We start from the raw sequence: 19,917 nt of genomic DNA, 5'->3' as shown, positions 1-19,917 counted from the left end.
TTATCAATGAGGCCGTTGTCCCTCTATACCCAGCTGTACCTAACCCTTATACTCTACTTTCCCAAATACCAGAGGAAGCAGACTGGTTTACAGTCCTGGACCTTAAGGATGCCTTTTTCTGTATCCCTGTACATCCTGACTCTCAATTCTTATTTGCCTTTGACGATCCTTCGAACCAATGTCTCAACTCACCTAGACTGTTTTACCCCAAGGGTTCAGGGCTAGCCCCCATCTATTTGGCCAGGCATTAGCCCAAGACTTGAGCCAGTTCTCATACTTGGACACTCTTGTCCTTTGGTATGTGGGTGATTTAGTTTTAGCTGCCTGTTCAGAAACCTTGTGCCATTAAGCCACCCAAACACTCTTAAAGTTCCTCGCCGCCTGTGGCTACAAGGTTTCCAAACCAAAGGCTCACCTCTACTCACAGCAGGTTAAATACTTAGGGCTAAAATTATCCAAAGGCACCTGGGCCCTCAGTGAAGAACACATCCAGCTTATACTGGCTTATGCTCATCCCAAAACCCTGTTAACTGTTGGATGTGCCTCACCCTGCACTTCAGGCCATACATTTCAATCCCTGTGTCTTTAACCTCCTTGTTAAGTTTGTCTCTTCCAGAATTGATGCTGTAAAACTACAAATGGTTCTTTAAATGGAGCCCCAGACGCAGTCCATGACTAACATCTACCGTGGACCCCTGGACCGTCCTGCTAGCCTATGCTCTGATGTTGATGACATCAAAGGCTCCCCTACTGAGGAAATCTCAACTGCACAACCCCTACTATGCCCGAGTTCAGCAGGAAGCAGTTAGAGTGGTCATCAGCCAACCTCCCCAAACAGCACTTGGGTTTTCCTGTTGAGAGGCGGGACCGAGAGACAGGACTAGCTGGATTTCCTAGGCCGACTAAGAATTCCTAAGCCTAGCTGAGGAAGGTGACCTCACCCACCTTTAAACATGGGGCTTGTAACTCAGCTCACACCTGACCAGTCAGGTAGTAAAGAGAGCTCACTAAAATACCCATTAGGCCATTAGGCTAAAAGCAGGAGGTAAAGAAATAGTCAATCATCTATCACCTGAGAGCACCCGAGGAGGGACAATGATCAGGATATAAACCCAGGCATTCGAACTGGCAGTGGCAAGCACCTTTGGGTCCCCTCCCGTTGTATGGGAGCTTTGTTTTCACTCTATTAAATCTTGGAACCGCACACTCTTCTGGTCCATGTTTGTTACTGCTCGAGCTGAGCTTTTGCTCACCATCCACCACTGCTGAATGCCACCTTCTCAGACTGGCCGTTGACTTTCACCCCTCTGGATCTGGCACCGTGTCCGCTGCGCTTCTGATCCAGGGAGGTGCCCATTGCCGCTCCCGATCAGGTAGAGGCTCGCCATTGTTTCTGCGTGGCTAAGCGCACGGGTTTGTCCTAATTGAGCTGAGCACTTGTCTCTGGGTTCCACAGTTCTCTTCCGGGACCCATGGCTTCTAATGGAGTTGTAACACTCACCGCATGGCCCAAGGTTCCATTCCTTGGAATCCGTGAGGCCAAGAACCCCCCAGGTCAGAGAGCAAAAGGCTTGCTACCATCTTGGGAGTGGCCCACCACCATCTTGGGAGCTCTAAGAACAAAGACCTGCCGGTAACAGTAAGATAAGAAAGACATAAGGCTTTCTCACTAAGTTTGTATAAATTCTAAAATTCAGAATAAGTTTTGTATGAGGTATTAAAAATTTAGTTTATAATTGTAACATCTTTATTTTATAGGCTATATAAAAATAGGTGTATATTTAACTACAGATGTAATACATTCTTGAAAAGGGAGCGTAGTGTAACATTTTAGACTGAGTGTGGACTCTGACACCAAGTTACCTGGCTTAAAGTTCCAGGTTTGCTATTTACTAGCTGTGTAGCCTTAAGTAAGTTCCTTAACCCCTTGCTGCCTCAATATCGTTATATGTAAAAGTAAGGTAATGAAAATACCTACATTATGAGATTGCTGTGACTGGTGAACAGGTCGGCATGTAAAATATATGAAACACTGCCTGACATATTTTAAAAGTTAGATACGTTTTAGGTGTTACTATAGTTGAAATAATCCAGAAAATTAGAATTCCCTGTATTATAAGAGAATAGTAAATATTGTCAGGTTTTTATATACATAGCATAATTTTTAAAAAATTTATTTAAAAATCTACAAACAGTAAAGTTCACTTTTTAAAAAAATATACTTTCTATGGATTTTCACAAATGTGTATAGTCTTGTGACTGTCAGAGATGTGTGAACTGGAACAAACCCATCTTAAATAGGAGCTGGGTAAAATGAGGCTGAAACCTACTGGGCTGCATTTTCAGACAGTTAAGGCATTCTAAGTCACAGGATGAGATAGGAGGTCACCACAAATTTCAGGTCATAACGACCTTGCTGATAAAACAGGTTGCAGTTAAGGAGCTGGCCAAAACCCACCAAAACCAAGATGGCGACAAGAGTGACCTTTGGTGGTCCTCACTGCTACACTCCCACCAGCACCATGACAGTTTACAAATGCCAGGGCAACGTCAAGAAGTTACCCTATAAGGTCTAAAAAGGGAATGCATGAATAATCCATCCCTTGTTTAGCATATCATCAAGAAATAACCATAAAAATGGGCAACCAGCAGCCCTCAGGGCTGCTCTGTCTGTGGAGTAGCCATTCTTTTATTCCTTTACTTTCTTAATAAACTTGGTTTCAGGTTGCACCGTGGACTCACCCTGAATTCTTTCTTGGGCGAGATCCAAGAACTCTCTCTTGGGGTCTGGATCAGGACAGCTTTCCTGTAATGTGACCTAACTAGGAAGTAGAACAGTTTCCTCAACCCCCTAAACTTCTTCTTTTTTTTTTTTTTGAGAAGGAGTCTCACTCTGTCACCAGGCTGGAGTGCAGTGGCGCCATCTTGGCTCACTGCAACCTCCGACTCCAGGTTCAAGCGATTCTCCTACCTCACCCTCCCTAGTAGCTGGGATTACAGGCACGCGTCACCACACCCAGCTAATTTTTGTATTTTTAGTAGAGATGGGGTTTCATCATGTTGGCCAGGATGGTCTCGATCTCCTGACCTCGTGATCTGCTCCCCTTGGCCTCCCGAAGTGCTGGGATTACAGGCATGAGCCACCGCGCCCGACCAACCCCCTAAACTTATATTGTGTTGTTTCTTTGTAGTCAAACCATCTCCCTACTTCTAATCTTTGCCAATCACTGATCTGTTTCCTTATCCTTTGGGTTTGCCTTGTCTGGAATGTCATATAAATGAAATAATCCAGTAAAAGATTTTAAAATCGTATCTTTTGAGTCTGGCCTCTTTCATTCAGCATAATGCATTTGAGATTAACTCAACATGTTGCATGGATCAATAGTTTGTCATTATTCTGAGTAGTATGCCATTGTGTGGATGTACTACAGTTTTGTTTATCCATTCTCCCCCACTGACATTTGGGTGGTTTCCAGTTTTTGGTAATTATGAATAATGCTGCTGTAAATAATTACATATAGGTTTTTGTGTGAATATACATTTTCATTTGTCTTGGATATTCAGTAGAATTTCTGGGTTTTATTGTAAGTGTATATTTAGCATTTTGAGGAACTACCAAACTTTTCCAAAGTGGCCATCCCATTTTGGATTCCCACCAGCAATGTTTGCAAGTTCTGGTTGCTGCATATCCTTGTCAGCTCCTGGTATTGTCAGTGGTTTTATTGTTTTTTAAATTTTTTTTTTTTAGCTATTCCAAATAAGTATATAGCTAGCATAATTTGGAACCAAGTTTGTCCATCAAACTCTTGAGACTTGGAAGAAGATACAGAATAGGGCTAGATTAAATGCAGAGCCACATAGGAGCTCATAAGGAAGAGATGGAGAGACCATTAGATTTGTGAGAGCTTTGCAATTTCTGTCATATTCACTGTTGTAATCCCCAGATGACTAACATAGTGTCTGGCACACAGTAATTGGGATATCTTTGTATGTGTATTGAATCATTGAAAATCAACAAATAATTGAAAGGGAAGGAATAGAAGTAGGATGGAAGTAATTTTGGATTAGATTTGGTCTGAGTAATCCCAATATATTCATGTGACACACACCTTTCTACCTGTTTAAGTCTGAGTTTAGAGACATATTTCAGGGCTAATTTCTGGCCCCTTTGCAGGAGAAAGAGAGCATGATATAGCAGAAGAAGCAGTAAGCAGAAAAGATTTGATGCTACTAATTTGTTGTGTGGATTTAGGAAAGTCTTCTTAACTCTCCTGAGCCTCAGCTTCATCACTGCATAATGAAAATATTTTATTATATGATAGCTAAGTTACTTTATTTTTTTTTCTGTTAATCACATCAAATCAGAAATTGGTGAGGAAGAAGCATGCCAGAGCCTTGATAAGGGAAGCATTATATGTGGATACAACGTTAAGTGTAGCTCTGCAGGGAGTTGAGGGGTGAGTGTTAAACATAGAGCTAGCTAATCACTAATTGGCAGAAAAAAAAACAGTAGATAGAAAAAGGTAGTTACAGGGTTTCAAATAGAGCAGCAGCGTTGCAGGACTGGGGGGCAGGGTGGGTGTATAAAAGGAAGTAGGCATTGACAATACCAAATTAAGATGTTTGTAGGTTTTTTTTGTTTTTTTTTTTCTGGGGAGAAGCTAGCTATAGTGTCATCAATGCAAAGAGGAGGACCTGAGCCTCAGAGAAAGCAAAGTTGAGGATAGGTGGTATCACAGACCACTCCAGGCCCCATGTGTGAGCTCTAGGAATTGTTCAGCCTGCTGCTTTGCAGTGGCCTTTTTCTCTACCATTATTACTCTGTTACCCCACTTCTTTAAAGTTTAGGTCTAGAGTTTAGCAAAAAGCCAGCTCTTAGTTGATATTTATTCAGTTTGTACTTTGAAGGATTTTGTACACGTACTGTCAAGTATCAGTAGAAATTTAAAAATAGTAGTTGGCTGGGCACAGTGGCTTACGCCTGTAATCCCAGCATTTTGGGAGGCTGAGGCGAGCGGATCATGAGATCAAGAGAACCAGACCACCCTGGCCAACATGGTGAAACCCTGTCTTTACTAAAAATACAAAAATCAGATGAGCGTGGTGGCGCGCGTCTGTAATCCTGGCTACTCCAGAGGCTGAGGCAGGGGAATCGCTCGAACCCAGGAGGCAGAGCTTGCAGTGAGCCCAGATCGCACCACTGTACTTCAGCCTGGCGACAGAGTGAGACGCCATCTCAAAACAAACAAACAAACAAAAACTTAGTAGTCATTCTTGATTGTGTGTTTTAAGGGATTTGACCTGTTTTATTGTCTGTCTGACATTTTTCAAAAGCACCATGACGTTTGAAAATGTATTCTGTTTCCTGTTGTGATTCTTTTAAAATATTCAGAGGTCTTGATCTCTCGGATACCTTTTTGCTATATAGATTATAAGGCTATTTTTTTTCATCGTTTTAATGTTTCTAAAAATTTTATTCTGAGGCAAAACACAGTTTTTCTCTAACATAGTTTAGGTTGTAAAATCAAATGTTTATTCATTTTAGACTGTGTGTTTCCAACAAGCATTTATTTTAAAACATCAGTATGTTGTTCTGGTTATGAGGACCCCCTACAGTAATCCTTTGGAAATAGCCAGTGAAGAGTTTAAGTTCTACTTAACCCTTCAACTCATAAAGAGTCAATTAAAGACCAAGTACCCAAGATGTTATTTTCAGATTCTAATATAAAGAATTAATATTTATGGATTTTAAAAAATTTCAATGTACTCTGCTAACTTTACATTGTTTTTAGGTGTATAGTAGTCCCCTCCTTACCCACAGTTTTGCTTTCCGCTGTTTGAGTTACCCAAAGTCAACTGTGGTCTGAATGTTATATGGAAAATTCCAGAAATAAACAACTGATGGGTTTTAAATTTGTGTGCCATTCTGAGTAGCAGGATAAAATCTGATGCCATGCCTCTCTCGTCGCATCCAGGACGTGAATTATCACTTTGTCCAGTGCGTTGATGCAATATATGCTGTGCTACCTGCCTCTTAGTCCCTTAATAGCAGTTTCGGTAATCAGATTGACTGTCGAGGTATAGCAGTGCTTGTGTTCAAGGAACCTTTATTTTACTTAATAATACTTTATTAATAATAGTTATTAATCTCTCACCACGCCTAATTTGTAAGTTAAACTTCATCATGGTATGTGTGTAATGTATATGTAGGGTTTAGTACTATCTGTGATTCAGGCATCTACTGGGGGTCTTGGAATGGATCCAAAGTGGGGACCGTTGTACTCAACTTAGGAAACTCATCTGTAGTTTTTAGTCAATTGCTTCTACTTCTGGGTAGGAAAAAACTCTGGAATATTTTATGAGTTTGTGTTAGATAACACCTTAGAAAAGAAAATACATGGTTTTATGTTAAAAAAAAAAAAAGGCTTCTTAAACTAGATAACTCTTTTTGGAGGTCAGATATTTGCTCTGTTGAGAGTATCAGTTTCTTTTTTTTGAAACAGTCTTACTGTCATCCCAGCTGGAGTGCAGTGGTGCGATCTCGGCTCACTGTAACATCTACCTCAGCCTCCCACGTAGCTGGGATTACAGGCACACTACCACAGCTGGCTAAGTTTTGTATTTTTAGTAGAGATGGGGTTTCACCATGTTGGCCAGGCTGGTCTCGAACTCCTGGCCTCAAGTGATCCACCTGCTTCAGCCTCCTAAAATGCTGGGATTGCAGCGTGAGTCGCTGCACCCGACCAGAGAATATCAATTTCTAATGTACTGGCAACTTGTTAGACCAGTAGAGCATGTAGGAGGGTCACCTCTTTGAAATTCAGGCTCTTATATTGTTTCTTAGAGCCTTTCTGTAGCCCTAAAATTAGTGATCATTTTATGCTCCAACATCCTGAAATTGAATTCGAGCCATTAAATGTATAGTAACAAAATATATCCTTTTTTATATCTTTCAGAATCATGGTGTCATGGAAAGGGATTTACTTTATACTGACTCTGTTTTGGGGAAGCTTTTTTGGAAGCATTTTCATGCTGGGTCCCTTTTTACCTTTGATGTTTGTAAACCCATCTTGGTATCGCTGGATCAACAACCGCCTTGTGGCAACATGGCTCACCCTACCTGTGGTAAGTTACACACCAGAGGAGACTGTCTGCTTGTACTAGAGTGCCCCCCACCCCGATAGATACCTAAATCCATGGATGTTCAAGTCCCTACAGTATTTGCACATATCCTATGCACATCCTTCTGTATGCTTTAAATAATCTCCAGATTGCTTATAATACCGAATACAACGTAAATGCTATGTAAATAGTTATTATTGTTAGGGAATTGTATTGCTTAGGTAATAATGACAGGAAAAAAAAATCTGTGCATCCTCAGTACAGGCTCAACCATCCTTTCTTCCCATGAATATATTTGATCCATGATTGGTGGAATTCACAAATGCAGAATGCAGGGATGTGGAGGGCTGAATGTATTTTGCTGTGTTCCATTGGGCTTCTTAGATATATAGGTTGGTTGGTTTTTATATTTTTTTAACTGGGAAATTTTAGACCATTATTTTTTTCACATTTTTTTCTGTCTTATTCTCTCTCTCCTCATTTTGGGACTACAATTATATGTATGTTAGATTGATTATCTTGTCACGTATGTCACAAAGGTTCTCTTCCTTTTTTCTTCCCCTGTATTTTTTCCCTGTATTTTTCATATTGAATGATTTCTGTGTATCTGTTTTCAAGCTTAATGACCCTTTCTTCTATCATCTTTAATCTGCTGTTTTGTTCATCTAGTGAATTTTTATTTAAAATACTGTAAGTTCTGGAATTTATTTTGGGTTCTTTATTGGTTCTGTTACTTTCTTGAGATTTCTCATCTATTTATTAATTATATAATAATTATTTAAGTCAGCTGGATGATGTCTAGTACCTTTTACTCTGTCAGGGCCAGTCTTTTAGGCAAAATTTCTTCTTCCTTTTTTAATATAAGTATGCTTTGTTTTGTGATTGGATTGCAAGAGTAGTTGGCAGGATCTCTTAATGTTCATCCAGCAATTTTTTATTGTCTACCATGTACCTAGCATTTTGCTAGGATGCAGTGATGAACAGGACAGATATGATCTCTGTCCTTGAGGAGATAATAGTCCTCTACCTAAAATATCTTATCCTAATTGTAGATTTACAGAGCTTGACTAATTTCTTTTCTGGCTTTCATTTGACTAAAAGTCTTTTTCATTTTTTAGAGGACAGAAGTTGACTTCCCAGACCATTAATTTTTAGAGTTACATTTTTAAATTAGCTTAAAAGATATGAAGCCCAGTGTTTCATTGCAACCCTAAACATACCATTTACCATAAAATACTCATTTTTTGTTGTTGCTTAACCACTATCACTCTCTATTTACAAGGTGGGTATTTCTCTATATATGTATATTAAGTAAAATAAAAATACTGTTCAGTTTACATAATATTAATCATCACAGGTAGATACTTCTAAAATGTCATCTACAAACTGTATGTTAAGTAATTTTGCTGTCATAAAATCAGAGACATTTCCTATGGAAACATTTGACTGTTTTCATGTCATTTATGTAACTATTTTTAGTGTTTGTTTCATCATCTGTAAAATAAAGAAATTGGAGTAAATGATCTTTGAGATCTATTCTGGATTCAGAATTATATATCTGATTGTAAAGCAAACATTCAGAGGTAAATGATTTTTTCTAACAGTCATGTGTTGTTACTGTACTCCATTTTCTAAATGTCATCAGTTTTCTATAGTATATAATCTTTTAATTATGAACCACACATTTTTGTTGAATCTTTCTGCCAAAACCTTGAGAGTTCTGAGAATTGGTAAAAATTACTACAATTGTAATGCTTTACAGTGTCTAGTCACTAATTTTTGGAGAGCGAGCATAAGCAGAGTGCTTATTTTCACAGACATTGCAGACAGATATTTGGTTTCACTATTGGCCTTCCCACTTACTAGTCATTTGAACTTGGCTAAGCTCCTTAGCCTCGCTGTAAGCTTTTGTTTCTTCATCTCTATAAAAAGGAGTCTTAATACTACCTACCTACATCAGAAAGTCATTGTAATGACTAAATGAGGTAATAAATATATAGCCTTTTTAGTATAATGCTTGCCATTTGGTAAGTGCATGGTAAATATTTGGTATTATATTAATTTTAGTTTTAGTTTTAGTTTTGCTTTTATATTAATTTTAGGCTAAACTGGTGTTTTGAAGAAAATTCAAAATATAGTGGCTCCAATACGGTAGAACTATATTGACTTACAGGTCCAGGCTGGCAAGGTCCCTACGGTGCCTGATATCATCAAAGGGTTCAGATGTCTTCTATCCTGTTAATCCACCTAGGTTGGCCTCCAGCCTGGTATAATGTCCTCTTGTATTTGGTCAAGACTGGGTCACTGCCACTTCTTTGCCCCGCTCTGGAGGAAGTCCAGAGCAAATGCTTTCTTTCTATACCAGTGACTCACGTGTCTAGTACATAGCAAGTTGCATATATCACTTTTGCTTACTCTATTGGTAAGATCAGCTAAAAGCTGTAATAGAATCTGGGAAATGTCTTTTTTTTCTGGGCAGCCATGCGCACAGTTAAAATTCTTAATCTGGAAGAAATGCTGGTATTTATAGGACAAGTTACCAAACAAATTCTGCAATAGCTATTTCTGCTATTATTACTACTAGTAGCATTACTATTACTGCAGAATTACATTATACACCTACAGTATTTGTACAGTTTCAATTACATGCACTAAGATAGGTAAGGGAAGAGTGGGTAGAGAAGAGAATGAATTTTTTTCTGCTTCATGTGAGATGAAATGGGAAATATGAGTGGTTCTCTGCTGAGTGTGATTCTTGTGTTTAAAGATAGATATTTTTAAACAATATACAAACCAATCACTTTGTCTGATGGTCAGGTAGGGTAATATCAATATAGTACAATTTTGGGAGAAGATTGGCCGAGCTGGACTTACTGATAGTGTGATCTTTTGAGATGCACCATCCTATGAGATTTTCAAAGATAATTTCACCTATTCCTAACTTTTGTCTTATTAGCTGTTTGGACAGTTTAACACATAGGTAAGATTTAACTACCACAGTACTAGTAAAAAATTAGTATACATTTGGAAAACTGCTGTCACTCAGCTGTTTAGTTTACTAGTTACAGCATATCAGACAGAGAAAGTTTTTTTAGTTAAGAAATCTATAGATGTTGAATTCCTTATAGCTAGGTTACAGAAAAATTGATATTCTAGTTTTGAGATAGTGAACATCTCTGTTGAAAGAAACAGAGAAGAACTATCAAGGGTGTCTTTAATCACCTTTTATCTCATACTTGTACAAGGAGCTAAAGGAGTTTTTATTTTTAAGCAATAATAAAATATATTCTTTTAAAATTCAGAGTGAATTTAATCTAAAATTTATTCTTCTATCCCTTATTGATGTACTTTATTTTAAGCAATTCCAAACAGTTAAAAATAATTTTCCACTAAAAATAAATTAGGATAAATGCACTTAAACTAATTATTGCTTCACAAAAATAGTCACAAAATGATCTTCTCTTTCATTAAGTTTCTCTTGTGGATTAAAATGATTTTGTTGGCAAGATTTTTCTTGTCTTACTATTTTTAAGGAGCACATTTTCTGTGCTAAAAGAGGCATAGCAGTGAAATGTTTTAGAATCTTAGATGAGACTTAGAGGTCACTTTGTCTAACCTAACTCTGTGGGCAAGAATCCGTTCTAGAACAATCTGCAGGGTGACTATTCAGTCTTTCTTTGAATGTTTCTATAATTCGGAGTGCATGTCTTTGTTCCTTTTATTTTTGGACCATTCTGTTCAACATAATCAATATTGTAAGGGTCAAACTCAGCATGTGCTCAGAACAGTTTTTGCTTCTCAAAATTCTAACTCTAACCAACAGTCTGATTACTACCTGGGATTATGAAAATTACTTGGAGTTCTGTCCTTTCACCATAAATCATGCCTTAGGAATTTAGAGGTCATTTTCTAACTGTCTACCCAGGGCACAAGTTTCTTCCACAGCCTTCTGATACCATTCCAGTCCTAGCACAAAACAGGTGTTGAATAAACATAGATTGCTGAATGTGATTTTTGTCTACACTGTTGGTCTTAACAAAGTGGGTGCTCAGTGTTTTGAAGAATGAGTTGGGATTGCAAAGCCTCAAGTAGCTAGGGATTTGGAGAACCAGACCTAATCTGAGCCTGAAAAGCAAAAGCAGACGTGGAGATGAGTTGCTATTACCTCAGACTAAGTAAAGATCCATCAGAATGATAAATGAGAGTGAGAGCAGCGGGCATGATGGTAAAACTTTCTCTGTGATCTTGAGAGGAACCACTCTCATCTTTGTGTTTTTATACACAATGGAACACTTGGACATAGTAAGTAGTGGTATATAAAAGATCCTTGGAAAATGCTTCCGTATTTCTATTAAATAATACACAGAGAAATCTTTGACAATTAGGTAAAAATTATCAGAATTGTTACTCTTCAATATAAGAAACAATGCATTATAAAATTTTGTAAGATTTATTACTGTTGACACAATTATCTCCTATGCTAGCAATAAAATAAACATGAGAAATGTGAGAATAGTGTCTTTTTTCCCAGTCTTTTAGTCTGGATTAATTGAATTCTGGAGTTCTGTATAGATATTACAGCTTTATTTCTGTGTAGTATATTTGTTTTTCTGCCTTTGCAGGAGCTGTAAATAAGGTTGACTGGATATGTCTCATCTGGTATTACAACCGATTAATGTGGACTTGAGATCTTGGCTGCCCAAAGGTTATTTATAACTTTCAGGCATATTCTGGTAGAATGCTGGATGTCAAGGGAGAGGATGTCATGTTATATGAGATGTTCCTGGACATACGGTCTTGGTTTTTGTTGTTGTTGCTTTTTTGGAGACGACACTCTTGCCCGGCTGGAGTGTAGTGGTGCAGTCAGATCTCACTGTAACCTGAAATTCCTGGACTCGAGTAATCCTTCTGCCTCAGCCTCCTGTGTAGCTAAGGCTCTGGGCATGTTCCACAATGCCCGGCTTTTAAAAATTTTTTGTAGAGCTGGAGTCTTGCTATGTTGCCTAGGCTAGTTTCGAACTCCTGGCTTCAAGCGATCTTCCTGCCTTAGCCTCCCAAAGTGCTGGGATTACATATGTGAGCCACCACACCCATCCCAGTCTTGGATTTTTTATGTTATTTTTCATAATGAAAAGCAAAGGATTGTTTGGGATCTATAGGTATCATATATTAGAGATTGCATATATAGGGTTAGATTTGAGGTTTGGGATTTATAGGCTTAAGATTTTTAACTCTTGGCCAGGCACGGTGGCTCATGCCTGTAATCCCAGCACTTTGGGAGGCCGAGGCGGGCGAGTCACAAGTTCAGGAGTTCAAGACCAGCCTGGCCAACGTGGTGAAATCCTGTCTCTACTGAAAATACAAAATATTAGCTGGGTGTGGTGGCGGGCACCTGTAATTCCAGCTACTCGGGAGGCTGAGGCAGGAGAATCACTTGAACCCGGGAGGCGGAGGTTGCAGTGAGCCGAGATTGCGCCACTACACTCCAGCCTGGGCGACAGAGTGAGACTCCATCTCAAAAGAAAAAAAAGAAAAAGGGACATTTTTTGCTGTGGATCCACGCCTGTAGGACTCTGCCATGATCCTTTTTACCAGGAGGTCTTCCATGTAGGTATTTCACTTTCAGGGGACTTTTTGGAGTAGGGGTTATAATTAGTTCAGCAGTTATGGACCCTTTTGAAAATTTGATGAAAACTGCAAGCATTTTACCTAGCAAAGTATGTGTACACATTGACATATCTTTATATACAGCTTAAGAGGAATACATTTTTATTGACCTCTTGGAGGCCATCATTCTAGGACATAATAGATACTGGATTAAATACCCATGCTGAAAGTGAACCTCAGGTTTGGGAAAGTAACTTAATGAGGACCTATGGGATATCTGTAGCTACTTAGCCCGAATGATTTTGTATCAGGATGTTAACACTTTGACTCTGTAACAATTTGTACATATAACTTTTCTAACTTCTTTTTACTTTCTAGTATATTTCTTTAGCTAATATTATTTTGAACCTATGTTTTATTGATCCTGTTATGTTTTTCAAAGTCTTACTGTTTCATATTGCTTTTTTTTAAAAATGCTTTTTTGTTTTGAAGTATAGCAAACATACCGAAAAGTTATTAAAACACAAATGTACAATTTAATGAAAAATTTTGCGTGTAACCGTCAACCAGATCAAGAAATACAGCATTGTCAGTTCTCCGGCAAGCTACCTAGACTTCCAATGAAAACACCCTCCTTTTGGTAGAAGTAGTCATTAATCTGACTTTTAAGATAGTTATTTTCTTCTTCTTCTTTATAATTTTAGCATCTATGTAATCATCTTTAAAATATCTTAATCTTTTAGAAAGTCTTATACATTGACATTTATTGTATATATTTTTGTTTGTTTTGCTGTCTCTCAAAATTATGCTTCTGTGTATCTTTCATGTTGCTGTAGGTACTTGTAGTTCATCTGCTTTCATTGTTGTATCATTTTTCCATTATATGAGTATACCACAGTTTGTCTATTGGCTATACCTTGTTCAAGATTATCATGATATTCGCCAAGAGAACTTTTGATTCTGTATCGTATATTTGCCTTTAGATCAATTTCTCTCTTTATTAATAAGTCAAATATTAACTAGTAAATTTGTTACATGTAAATTGAGAATTCAAAGAAGAGTTTGAAATCAATAATCAGCTTTTATTGTAATCTGTTATTTTACTTTCAAGAACTCATAAGTCTATAATATATTGTTTTTCTAAATACTTCATATGTATTGTATACCTGGCCCATCAGAAAAGTGAATTAAGGAAATTCAGCAATTATTTGAACCTTACTATGTTCTAGGTACTAAGGCTTGTAGTATTTTAGTAGATGTATAGTTAATTTATTCTTTACATAGTGTCAAAATAAATAAGATCTATGTTTTTGTTTTTAAAACATCATAGTACAGGAAGCTATAAAGTGAACAGTTTACCTTTCTGGGATTTTTTTTCCCCCTGTACCCAGTGCTAATTCTTTGACTGTTCTTTCTAGAAAAAAAGGTAATAATGTTACATATCTATATCCTTAAAATATTACACAGTAGAATATTGATATTCACCTTTTATACTTTTTACTTAATAAGATATCTTGATTTCAAGGACAATTAGCATTTTTTAATTAGGACATCACAGAAGCTTAAAATAGAAATAGTGCTTGATATTCTCATTCTTCTAGATAACCTCACCACTCAATTTTTTATTATAGAAGCAAAGATCATGGGAAATACTAACTTTTGCATGTTAGAAATCATAAGATTTATTTATAGGGCATGATAAAATTTACCTATGGAAAATCATAACTTTAATTTGCTCTATATCTGTATTGTTTTCTTAGGCATTATTGGAGACCATGTTTGGTGTAAAAGTGATTATAACTGGGGATGCATTTGTTCCTGGAGAAAGAAGTGTCATTATCATGAACCATCGGACAAGAATGGACTGGATGTTCCTGTGGAATTGTCTGATGCGATATAGCTACCTCAGATTGGAGAAAATTTGCCTCAAAGCCAGTCTCAAAGGTGTTCCTGGATTTGGTAGGTTATTCACACATTATTTTAAGTGGTTCATTCATTTTAGATGTAATGCACCCACTGTAAAACTGACTTAAGCATTAAAGCGATTCCATTTTTTTCCTCATTGGGCCAAAAACAATCTCTGGTTCTTTTGTCTTTAGTGGATCTGCTATGGCAGATGACTTTATTTTAATCTGTTTTTAAAAAATATTACTCTGAAAGAGAAAATAAACTGTTCTCAAGGAAATGGATATATAGTATCTGAGGACCACAACATTGAAGGATATGAATTAATAGTTTAGTAACTTTTTATTGCAGGTAGTACTTGTGATTTCAGCCAGAAACTGGTCTGTGCTGATAAAGTACTTGACATTGACTGATTCATTCATACTCATGTAGTAAATATTAATTGAATATGTAGGTTCGAAGCATTCATTATGCTAGGTGCTGGTACTTTCTGAACTTCCCCAATCTATAACTTTTTTAAAAAAATGTTTTTATTGCGCTTGTATAATATAATATTAAAGTTCCTGGAAATGTTTATTTTAAATGGGTAGGAATACAACATGTTCATTGTGTGTTGGAGAAGTAGGGATATTTCAGCATTGCATGTTAAAAATAAATGGCCTCCTTTCTCAACTTGCTGCTTAATGTGAAATAAGGGAGGGGAAAGATTATAAATATATTCAAACCAGTTATTCACATGGGTATATGAAGTACCCACTATATCCTCCTGACAGCCTCATTAATTACATTTATACTTCTGTGGTTTACCTAGGTAACATTTCTTACTTAAACTATGTACCCTCTTAAACCATTCCTCTGTTAGTGTACTGACATGGTTTATGATTTGTGAGGGCAAAGGGCAGGCCCTCACAGGATAGACTAGTAAGGATAGACTAGCAAGGGTGTTTGTAGTTGATTTACTGTTTGTGTGTGTGTGTGTGTGTGTGTGTGTGTGTGTGTGTTTGGGAGACGGAGTCGCTCTCTGTTGCTCAGGCTGGAGTGCAGTGGTGCAATCTGGGCTCACTGCAAGCTCTGGCTCACTGCAAGCTCCACCTCGCAGGTTCACACTATTCTCCTGGCTTAGCCTCCCAAGTAGCTGGGACCACAGGCGCCAGCCACCATGCCTGGCTAATTTTTTTGTATTTTTAGTAGAGACGGGGTTTCACCATGTTAGCCAGGATGGTCTTGATCTCCTGACCTCGTAAGCCGCCTGCGTTGGCCTCCCAAAGTGCTGGAACAGGCGTGAGCCACTGCGCCCGGCCAACTGTTTGTGTTTTAATTGCCTTTGTACTTATAGCTTTATCTTTCTCTTTGCCGCTTTTCCAATATAGTGATCTCAGGGTAGTCAGATTTCTTACATGGCAGCTGGCTTTCCTTAGAGAACACTTTTACTTGAGAACCAGCAAGAAGCTGCAAGGTATTTTATGACCTAGCCTTAGAATTCAAACAGTATCACTCCTACCATATGTTATTGGTGGAAGCAGTTACCATCCTCAAAGATTCTAGAGGAGGGAGCATAGCCCCACAGATTGAAGATGTGTCTAAGATCTCAGTATTTAAAAAACTGCCACATCCCTAAGAGGACTGATAAATAAAAGAGAAGGCACATATTACCAGTAGCAAGATTGATTCTACATGAGATATACTAACAGGATATTAAGAATAACATTATACAAATGACTTTAAAAGTGTATATGAGATTTAAAAAATACAGAAAAATACAACTGACAAAATCTGACGTTAACAGAAAATGAAAAAGCCACAGTTATGTGTCTAATAGAGATTGAATCCATAATTAAAAGTCTTCTTACAGAGGTTTTTGTAGGACAATGGCAGCTGTGTATTTTTCTTCACCCTAATTTTAAAAAAATTATGAAATCAAGCAGGAGAGGAAAGAAAACCATGTATCACCCATCTCTTTTAGTATGAGAGGACAAATAATGCCATAAGCGTTCAATTGATTTATGAAGAGAAATAAATTCCAAAACATTCCCTTCTGCCCTCCTGTCTTTACGAATTTAAGAGTACTAAGGGTAGGGAGAAGAAGATTAAGAGTAGAATGACATGCATCTGGGGCTTGCTGGCAATTCTGTCCCTTCTAATGGTAGAGCATTGTGTGCACATGTGTGTTCGTTCACCCCCCAGGGTCAAAAAAGACTTGCCTTCCCAGCGTTCTTGCTTCCAGTAAAGCCACACCACAGCATCCACAAACAGCTGCAGCCTAGGCCAGTGAGGCACTCAGTAGACACCACTGATGTTGATAAAAGCTGAAGAAGTCATATGGAGTCTATATTACTGTTCTTACCCAACTGAGACTATATGATATATCTACAGGAAAAAGTTTTTCCCTATGAAAGCTGTATCATAAAATTGGAAAAAGTGGCTGTTCCATCATATGCACAGATACCAGTGTAGGAACACAGGAAATGTGAAAAGGCAAGGAAACTTGATACCTCCAAAGGAACACAAGAATTCTCCAGTTAATATACCCCAAAGTAAAGGAAGCCTATCAAATGCCTGAAAAGGAATTCAAAATAAAGATCTTAAGGAAACTCAGCAAAATACAAGAGAACACAGATAAAGGATTCAACACCATCAGGAAACAATTCATGATCTCAATGAGAAATTCAGGAAAATGGTAGATATCATAAAAAAGAATCAAATCTCAAAACTGAAAAATTCAGTAAATGAAATAAAAATAAAATCAAGAGCTTCAACAATAAACTAGATCAAGCAGAAGAATTTCTGAACCTGTAAAACACATGTTTTCAAATAACCCAGCCAGATCAAAAGAAAGAATGAAGAAAGCTTACAGAACATGTGGAACATTATTAAGTGATCAATTTTTGCGTTATGGGAGTTGGAGAAGAAGAGGTGAAAAAAGGCATTGAAACCTACTTAATGAAATAATAGCTGAAAACTTTCCAAGTCTTGGGAGTAATATGGACATCCAGACACAGGAAGCCCAATGATCTTCAAATAGGTTGAACCTGAAAAGGCCTTCTCCAAGGCACTTTATGGTCAAACTCTCAAAAGTCAAGAGAGAATTCTATAAACAGCTAGAGAAAGGTGTCAAATCACATAAAAGGGAATCCCCATCAGACTAATGGCAGATTTCTTAGCAGAAACTTTACAGGCCAGGAGAGAATGGGATGATATATTCAACGTGCTGAAAGAAAAAACTCAGCCGAGGATACTATAACTGGCAATGCTGTTCTTTAGAAATAAAGGAGACATAGTCTTTCCAGACAAGTGAAAGTGAGGGAATTCATCATCACTAGACTGGCCCTAAGAGAAATGATTAATTACTTCTGCATCTGCAGTAAAAAAGTGATGTCTAAGCATTATGAAAACATGCAGATAAAACACACTAATAGAACAGATATATAGATGAAAAAGAGAAGGGACTCAAACGTTAACACTACAGAAAAGTCACCAAATGGCATAGATAAACAATAAGACAGGAAGAAAGATACAAAAGATATACAAAATAACCAGAAATCAATTTAAAAGTAGTGGGGATAAGTCCTCACCTATTAATAACCTTGAATGCAAAGCATTTAAATTCCCCAATTAAATTCCCCAATTGGGGAATTAAAATTAAATTCCCCAATTAAATTCCCCAATTAAAATAAATTCCCCAATGGCTGAATGAATTTTTTAAAAATACAAAGCAGGACCCAACTATATGCTGCCTACAAGAAACTGACTTCACCCATGAAGATACACATCGACTGAAAATGAAGGAATTGAGAGAGAAATTCTATGCACTTGGAAACCAAACATGAGCAGGAGTAGGTATAGTGTATCAGATAAGATAGACTTCAAGTTAAAAAAAAGAAAAAAACCCCACAACATAAAAAGTGACAAAGAAGGCAATTATTAATATATAGTGATAAAGGGATCAATTCAGCAAGAGGATATAACAATTGTAAATATATATATATACACACACACGCACACCAAACACTGGAGCACCCAGATATATAAAGCAAATACTGTTAGATCTAAAGGGAGCGTTAGACCCCAATATAGTAATAGTTGAGGACTTCAGCACCTCACTCTCAGCAACAGATAGATGATCCAGACAGAAAATCAACCAAGACATATACTGGATTTAAACTGCATTATAGACCAAGTGGACCTAACAGATATTTAAATAATATTTCATTTAACAGCCACAGAATATACATTATTTTCATCAATTCATGGAACATTCTCCAGGACAGATCATGTGTTAGGCCACAAAACAAGTCTCAGCAAATTTTAAAAAATTGAAATTATGTTAAGTATCCTGTCAGACCACAATGAAATAAAGTTAGAAATTAATAACAAAAGGAAATTTGGAAACTGTACCAATACTTGGAAATTAAACATGCTTCTGAATGACCAATGAATGGGTCAATGAAGAAATTAAGAAGGAAATAAAAAAAAAATTGAAGCAAATGAAAATAGAAACATAACATACCGAAACCTATAGGATACAGCAAAAGCAGTAGTAAGAGCGCAGCTTATAGCAGTAAATGCCTACATCAAAAAAGTAAAAAGATTTCAAATAAATAACCTAATGCACCTCTATGAGCTAGGAAAGCAAGAACAAACCAAACTGAAAATTAGCAAAAGGAAAGATATAAGAAAGATTAGAGCAGAACTAAACAAAATAGAGACTAAAAAATACAAAGGGTCAATGAAATGGAATGTTGATTTTTTTGGAAAGATAAATAAAACTGATAAACCATTAGTTAGACTAAGTAACAAAAGAGAGAAGATGAAAAAGAAAATTAGGCCAGGTGCAGTAGCTCATGGCTTTAGCACTTTGGGAGGCCAAGGCAGGTGGATCACCTGAGTCAGGAGTTGGAGACCAGCCTGGCCAACATGATGAAACCCCATATCTACTAAAATACAAAGATTAGGCGGGCGTGGTGGTGGGCACCTGTAATCCCAGCTCCTTGGGAGGCTGAGGCAGGAGGATCGCTTGAACCCAGGCGGTGGAGGTTGCAGTGAGCCAAGGTTACGCCACTGCACTGTAGCGTGGGTGACAGAGCCAGACTCCATCTCAAAAAAAAATAAAAAATAAAAAAATTAGAACTGTAATAAAAAAATTAGAAATGTAATATGAGATATTACAACTGATACCACAGAAATACAAAAGATCATTAGAGAATATTACGAATTACTATATGCCAGCCAATTGGAAAACATAGCAGAAATTGATAAATTGCTGAACATACAAACTATCAAGAT

The 19,917-nt window shown here is 37.3% G+C and overlaps 1 protein-coding gene across 9 annotated transcripts in view; it reads left to right on the top strand.

The window, feature by feature from the left end:
- Positions 1-19,917, top strand: part of LCLAT1 (lysocardiolipin acyltransferase 1) — a 196,509-nt gene that overhangs the window by 73,655 nt on the left and 102,937 nt on the right. For 7 of the 9 annotated variants that reach the window (XM_024242756.3, XM_054548253.2, XM_063713741.1 and 4 more), the window contains 2 exons: positions 6,957-7,125; positions 14,490-14,688. In XM_024242756.3, the coding sequence (XP_024098524.1) occupies positions 6,961-7,125; positions 14,490-14,688 (364 nt within the window). In that variant the 5' untranslated portion in view covers positions 6,957-6,960. Of the gene's footprint in view, positions 1-6,956; positions 7,126-14,489; positions 14,689-19,917 lie in introns of those variants that run through there. The other 2 variants (XM_054548255.2, XM_054548256.2) reach the window with 2 other exon arrangements.

Source organism: Pongo abelii, chromosome 12 (assembly GCF_028885655.2).
Source record: "Pongo abelii isolate AG06213 chromosome 12, NHGRI_mPonAbe1-v2.0_pri, whole genome shotgun sequence".
NCBI lineage: Eukaryota > Metazoa > Chordata > Mammalia > Primates > Hominidae > Pongo > Pongo abelii.
This window is presented reverse-complemented; position numbering and strand designations above follow the sequence as displayed.